This window comes from Tachyglossus aculeatus, chromosome 17 (genome assembly GCF_015852505.1).
Source record: "Tachyglossus aculeatus isolate mTacAcu1 chromosome 17, mTacAcu1.pri, whole genome shotgun sequence".
In the NCBI taxonomy this organism is placed as follows: Eukaryota; Metazoa; Chordata; class Mammalia; order Monotremata; family Tachyglossidae; genus Tachyglossus; species Tachyglossus aculeatus.
In genome coordinates this window covers 29,462,663-29,469,473 of record NC_052082.1, presented here as the reverse complement: position 1 = coordinate 29,469,473, position 6,811 = coordinate 29,462,663, and the positions used below count along the sequence as shown (strand labels likewise).

General features: G+C 36.7%; 1 protein-coding gene across 1 annotated transcript; it reads right to left on the bottom strand.

The window, feature by feature from the left end:
• Positions 1 to 245: 245 nt before the first annotated feature.
• On the bottom strand, positions 246 to 6,378 carry SLITRK6 (SLIT and NTRK like family member 6). The gene is made up of 2 exons (XM_038759681.1): positions 6,341 to 6,378; positions 246 to 3,072 (listed from the first exon to the last, which is right to left on the bottom strand). The coding sequence occupies exon 2, from the start codon at positions 3,046 to 3,048 to the stop codon at positions 523 to 525; it is 2,526 nt and encodes an 841-aa protein (XP_038615609.1). The 5' UTR covers positions 3,049 to 3,072; positions 6,341 to 6,378; the 3' UTR covers positions 246 to 522.
• Between the last annotated feature and the right edge of the window lie 433 nt (positions 6,379 to 6,811).

Here is a 6,811-nt window from a genome sequence, read left to right as displayed (position 1 = left end):
CACTGTATTGAAACTTCAATAAATTTTGAATTTACTGCATGATAATTAAGTGCAATTATAAACAATTTTCACTTACGTAGTGCATGTACTTAATTCCTAACCAAATATATTTCTTAATTCTTATCACTATATGTACAGGTGCAGTTGAAAATAATGTAGACCGATTACATTATAAATCCAAGGAAAAAAGGAAATCAAGAAATGCATATGCATTTTCTCTAGTTAGTTTCCTAAGAGGACTGCTATTCAACCCTTAGATATCTAGAGGACTGGGACCATCTCCCATACACTAATTATCACATGCAAGGTTTAGATTTTATTTGGGGCAAGGTTTAATTTCCCAAAAACTTTGCAATGGCTTCTCACAGTGATCCCTGAGTTTCTTATTTTTTCTTTTTTTATTCCATAGGATTACTGCTGTGCTTAAGTTCTAATGATGAACCCAATTTTAAGGCACTTTATTTACAGTGTTCTGACATGACAGAATTACAATGGTCCCATCCAAGTCCCAAGTAGTATTTTTTATGTTTGCTGTTCCAGGACTTCTAAGTAGTCTGGTTCAGTATGCAAGTTTGCTTTGAGTTCAAAATATTCGTTTTTAGTCTGTTCCACTAACACTTTCCTTGGTCTGGAATACATAAGTGTCTCCATTAATTTCAGTTCCTCCCGTGTTCCAGGATAATGCACCTCCATATCAGGCTGGAGCTGGCCAATGTTCTTCCTTAGATACTCTGTGATCCCCAATTGTTGAAGTTCTCTTTCTTTCTCCAGAATATTTCTATATAAGGAACTAGCATCCTGGAAAGAAAGAAATTCAGTGGATTGATCAGTAGCTTTATATTTCACATGGGCCCCCGTGAGTGGTGAACTGTTTTCTCTTTCTAGCAGGCTTTTTCGGAGATGTTTCGATTCATCTCCATCTTTTTCATTTCCATCCTCCTCTTGTTCAATATGTTTTGGGCTGAAGGATGGGCTTCGGTAGACATGAACCATGGGACTCACCAAGCGTTGCTCATATAATGATGGTGATGGACGTTCTGTGGTGTGATGTGTTGTTTTATGACCATACATGCTATATTGAAGATGCACAGGACTACTGTCCCTCATTTGCTCATCTGCTTGTTTCTTTTTATGCCGTCTCCGCCGATGAAGAACAAGAACAACTATGCCAGCTGCACAGAATACAATGGTGATGAATACAATGAGCAACCCTAGGATTAAAACTGAAAGAGGGACCGCATCTGTGAGTGATCTTAAAATGGTGTCTGCAGTATTGGATGTGGTGATCGGAGTAGTGACAATTCTGAAGCTTGGCTGGGTCGGGAGGGATGGGCTATTTATCAAACCTGGGCACAAAAGTTCACTGCTGAGTGTCTTTAGTTCTTTCTTCTCTAAGTGCCCTGGAGACGAGCAGACGATCGCATCTGTCACTGCATTCCTACTCAACTTTTGCATCCACTGCTGCAGCCCGACTAAGTCACAAGAACAGTCCCAGGGATTGTCTTCAAGTTCAATTTGCACCAGTAAATCCAGTTCATCCAAGACGTTGGTCACCGGCAAATGAACAAACTGGTTTGCTTTGAGACTGAGTCTAGCCAAGGGAATCCCAGCAAAAATTTGAGGTGGTAAAGCCTGCAGGAGGTTGTTATTTAAATAGAGAACTCTAAGTTTTGGCATTGTGTTAAATGTTCCCGGTAGTAGTTCTTTGATGGCATTAAATTCAAGATATAAATACTCAAGATTTTGGAGACCTAGGAATATGCCCTGACTTAATTTTGTCAGGTGGTTGCCATTTAGATACAGCTTTTGCAATCGAGAAAGATTCATAAAGGACCCTTCCTCTAGAATTTCAATACGATTGTTTCCCAAGTGAAGCATTTCCAATGTAGAATACTCCTCAAGATCAGATTTCATGAGGGTTTGAATAATATTGCCAGCTAAAATTAGCTTTTTAGGATTTTGAGGAGGTGGTCTTAAGTCTGCCAAACTTTCAATATTGCGTTCTTGGCAGTGAATTAACAGTCCTGATTGGGAAAGGACTTTACAATTGCAAGGAACAGGACAATAAGGTCCTGGATAGTGGGTGGATGGCTTTGTGACAGGAGGAGCTAAGCCTGGTTCCTTGGTAGGAGCTCTTGAAACAGGTATCACCTTAGTTGATAGCTGACTCTCCCTTCCAGAAGAGGTAATAACCATGTGCAATGATCCTGACGGATCCTCATTTTCTTCATGCACTGGAGGAATGGGACAAATCAGTTCCTTTTTTAACCTGCTAAGTACATTGCCTTTGACCAAAGGAGGGCTGTTGCACACAATATCACCAATTATAGACTGAGGTGGCATATTTTCCAACCATGTTTTCAGCTGCAGTATGTCACAGTTACAGGCCCACTTATTGTCCTCCAACTGAAGATCCAGTATCCTGCCAATATGTTCTAAGAAGCCAACGTAAGGCAATGTTTGCAACTGGTTTCCACGAAGATCTAAGTGAGTCAGTGGGACAAAGCGAAATATGTTTGGGGGAAGAAATTCAATAGCATTATCATTTAAAATAAGAACTTTTAATCGGTTGAGCTTGCTGAAGGCACTTGGTTCAATCACTGTGATAAAATTATTGTCTGCTTGAAGGAATTCCAAATTTTCCAATCCGTGGAAAGTATCCTCTTTAAGGATTTCTAAGGAATTATGATTGATGTGAAGCTTCTTGAGAAGGCCAAGACCGTTAAATGCACCAGCTTCAATATCTGCTATGTTATTAAATCCAAGATGTATTGAGAGGGCATTGGCATATCCAGAGAAGTCATTTGTATGTAATGTAGTCAATCCATTATTTGATAAACTAAGATGGAAGGATTGTGATGGTGGCACATTTATTTGGGATAAGTTCTTGATGCCTCTTTCTTCACAGTTTATAAGCAGAATTCCATCCTTTTCCTCACAAGAACAAAGGGAATCGCAAGGTCCTCTACCTGGTGCTATAGCCAGCTGGGGTTGTATAGAAGTAGAGGTGACCAGAGTTGAAAATAACAGATGAATCCAGAGCTTCATATTGTCATCCAAAGGATTATGGTTCTGTAAAACAAAAATCAAATAGAGTGTTGTAGTTCAGGTATGATAAAACACGTTTTGTTTTGTTGTCTGTCTCTCCCTTCTACACTGTGAGTCCGTTTTTGGGTAGGGACCGTTTCTTTATGTTGCTGACTTGTACTTCCCAAGTGCTTAGTACAGTGCTCTGCACACAGTAAGCACTCAATAAATACGATTGATTGAATGAATGAATGAATAAAACTTACGGGTAGGGGAAAATGTGGAGAAGCATGCTTTATAATGATGATAGCATTTATTAGATGCTTACTATGTGTTAAGTGCTGGAGTATCTACAAGATAATCAGATCATACATGTTCCTATTCCACAAGGAGTATATAGTCTAAGACAGAGAGATAAGAAGAATTTTTATTTCCACTTTACAATTGAAATGGAGGCACAGAGAAGTTAAGTGACTTGCCCAAGGTTTTCAACAGATAAGTGATGGAGCTGGTGGGGGAAATCCACCTCTCCAGACCTGCCACCTCTGCCTACCTCTTTATTTAGGGTATTGGCCCTTAATTTAAAAATTAAAATTAGAAAATGTAAGTGTCTCCTATAGAGACTCTTAGAGAAGCAGCGTGACTTAGTGGCAAGAGAATGGACTTGGCAGTCAAGAGTCAAGGGTTTGAATCCCAGCTCTGCCGCTTATCAGCTGTGTGACTTTGAGCAAGTCACTTAACTTCTCTGTGCCTCAGTTACCTCATCTGTAAAATGGGGATTAAGACTGTGATCCCCACGTGGGACAACCTGATGACCTTGTATCTACCCCAGCACTTAGAACAGTGCTTGGTACATAGTAAGCGCTTAACAAATACCGTCATCATTATTATTATTATATAGAAAATGTTTCTTTCAAAACAAAGATATTATGTATTAGCCTGGCAAGCATGAATGAGAAATTTGCTGATGTACTTTTTGAATACATTTTGCCCAGAAAATAAAATGAATGCCAAGGGCAATTTCATATCTGTGTTATCTTTTATGCTCACTCCTTTCAGTAATTTTTTAAGACCCAAAACAGCCAGATCCTGCTTGAATGTACAGCATAACAGATGGTTGCAAAAAACAAACAAAAAAACCATTGCCAATTTGTTATGCTCTTTGGATTGTATAAGCTGGTACTTGGGAATTTCCTATATAGACCAATCCCAAGTAAAGTTAACATTAAAACAAAGTACTTAGGATAAGAGTCAGAAAAAAGTGAAAAGCTAGAAAAGTTGATATTGCAGTGTAAAATGAAATGACTGAAGATACTTCAGTGTTTTCATTTCAAGATCAGTTGTGTACATTGAAATTCTTATCGGTCTGAAAATCTGTAATAGAAAAAACATCACAAGACATAGAACATTTAATTAAAGCAGCCATCATTTCTGATATAAATAATTGAAATCACTATATACATAACAAATCATAATCAAAATATTCAGAAAATGTCAGATTAACCACAAATTAGATAAAGTATAGGTGGTATCCAAAATCATGATTAAAATTCCACTGGGGGTCATTTGAATTAGGATAGTATTAGCAGAAACATATGCTAGACCACTCTAATAAAAAAAGTCCCAAAGCCTTCTTTATATGTAAATTATCAGACTTTTAAAGGGCACATTGTCTTTTTAATGAAGAAATAGATCCAATGTCAAAAGGAAAACACCTTGAAAAATAATCTCTTACAGTTAGTTACAAGAACTTTACTTTAGTACATTATACACTAAATTATATATATACAATCTATATGTGCATTTAGATTATCTATCTGTCTATCCATAGATATAGATATAGATATAGATATATATAGATATATTTTCCAAATAAGCCTACAAGCTAATGTCAATTGACATCCCAAAGCATGGTATTGAAAGAAGCTTTAGGGTGCAGAATGTCAACACATAATTAACCAGGAAAACTGCTGCATTAGGAAGAGCTTAAAGCCTTTTAAAATTAACTATGAAACTAACTGTACTGTGGGAAAACAGTTGAGAATATGCAACTTATTGTATGATTATATCTGTGAAAATATATCAGAATAGCTTCTTCCCTTACACCTTATAAATTAAAAACTTGACTTATGTAGCAATCTTAAAAATGATAACCTTTCCATGCACAGCAGGACCTCTAGGAATTATGAACTAGTAGCTATATTTTACTCATTTTAACTAACTGATATTGTGTATTGTGTTTTTGTGAAAGCTGAAATGAAGAATGTTAAATTATCTATCAGAACATCTCATTTACCACTTTTGGAAAAGTGTACATTTTATGTAGCCTAGCAGCAGTTGACTAGTAGCATTTATTTACATGAAAATGGTACTTTCTGGAAAGTGATATTAGAAAATTAAACAGGAAACGACCTCTCTGAAAACATAGCACCTTTAGCCAAAATGTAATTGAATGGCATAGAAAAAATCTGCTAATGTATTTCTATAATCTTCCCAATCATACTTTCTTGCCTTCATACTTCAAGAAAAAATGAACTAAAAAAATTATCTTAATCTTGTAAGAACACTGGGAAAGTACTAACTAGACTTGCACCTTTCCACTAAGCAACATGTAGCTACAGCATACAAGTTGTTGTTAACCCTAGACAAAGAATCAGTCTCTTCTAATCTACATTTTCTTGCATTTCAAGGAAGCAAACTGAGCCATTCTACATCCTGTAAATTTAGGAAAACTGGAGATAATTTCCAGATGTTTATCGGTTATTCAGCTTCACATTTTTCATAGAACTCTGGCCTTGAGGAAACCTCTTAAAAATACTTTTAGTAAACCCAATTTTATCTTTCATGGACTAGACTCATACTGTGTTTCATGGAGCTGCACAAAAAAATTGGACACTGGTTTCCCAACCTTGTCATTATAGATTCATCACAGTTTACACAGTTCAAAAGGTGAACTTTTCCAAAGACTGAAGTTTATAAAAGTTGAATGCTGAATTGTAAACACATTTGCTAAATTCAGAAGGTATGCAAAGTTGGATGGCAATTTTTAGAAGAAATATTTTGCTCCCAAAGGCATGCCTTCAGCCTGTTGTACATTAACTGGAACTATGCTAAACTGCCAGCTGTTTAATTAAATGTCTTCTTTTGAGAAATAACGCATCTGGTCCACTGTGTGAAATGCCAGCTATTAAGACCATGAAAAGTAATAGCTGTTTTACACAAAAGAGCAAAATTTTCTTAACAATCAGATGTTAAAGGACAGAAAAAAGCAGGAAAAATGACAATATGAAAATGTTTGAAATAATTGTCTTACCTGTACAGCAGTAACTCTTCCTGGCTATCTGAAATTCCCCGTTGGAGCAGATGTTTGAGATAATTCCCTTCTTTATAAATGGACTTTCTTTTTAGTTCTTACTTCTCTTCAAGTCCAATCGTAACTATAGCTTCATTAAGTTAATACCCAGCAAGAAGACAAAAATGCAAAACATTTAACTGAAAAATCTCCCAGGCAGACTAAACCATCCTGAAGCAGTTGCCCTTTTTCCTCAATTAAAATTCACAGCATACTTCACAGCTATGCTGACTTTTCTGCATATAGTTAACCATTTGCAAGCTTCTGAAGACAGTAAATAAACGAGATGTTGAACAGAGATTGAATTGATCACTCTTGCTTTCTTGGGTTTTAGATCCAAGCTGCGGCTATGTTGTTTCCACGCTTTCTAGTCTTTCTTGTTAGCTCAGTTTGTTATTACTCAGATTGCCACGGGCTGGGAGGTAGGCGTAA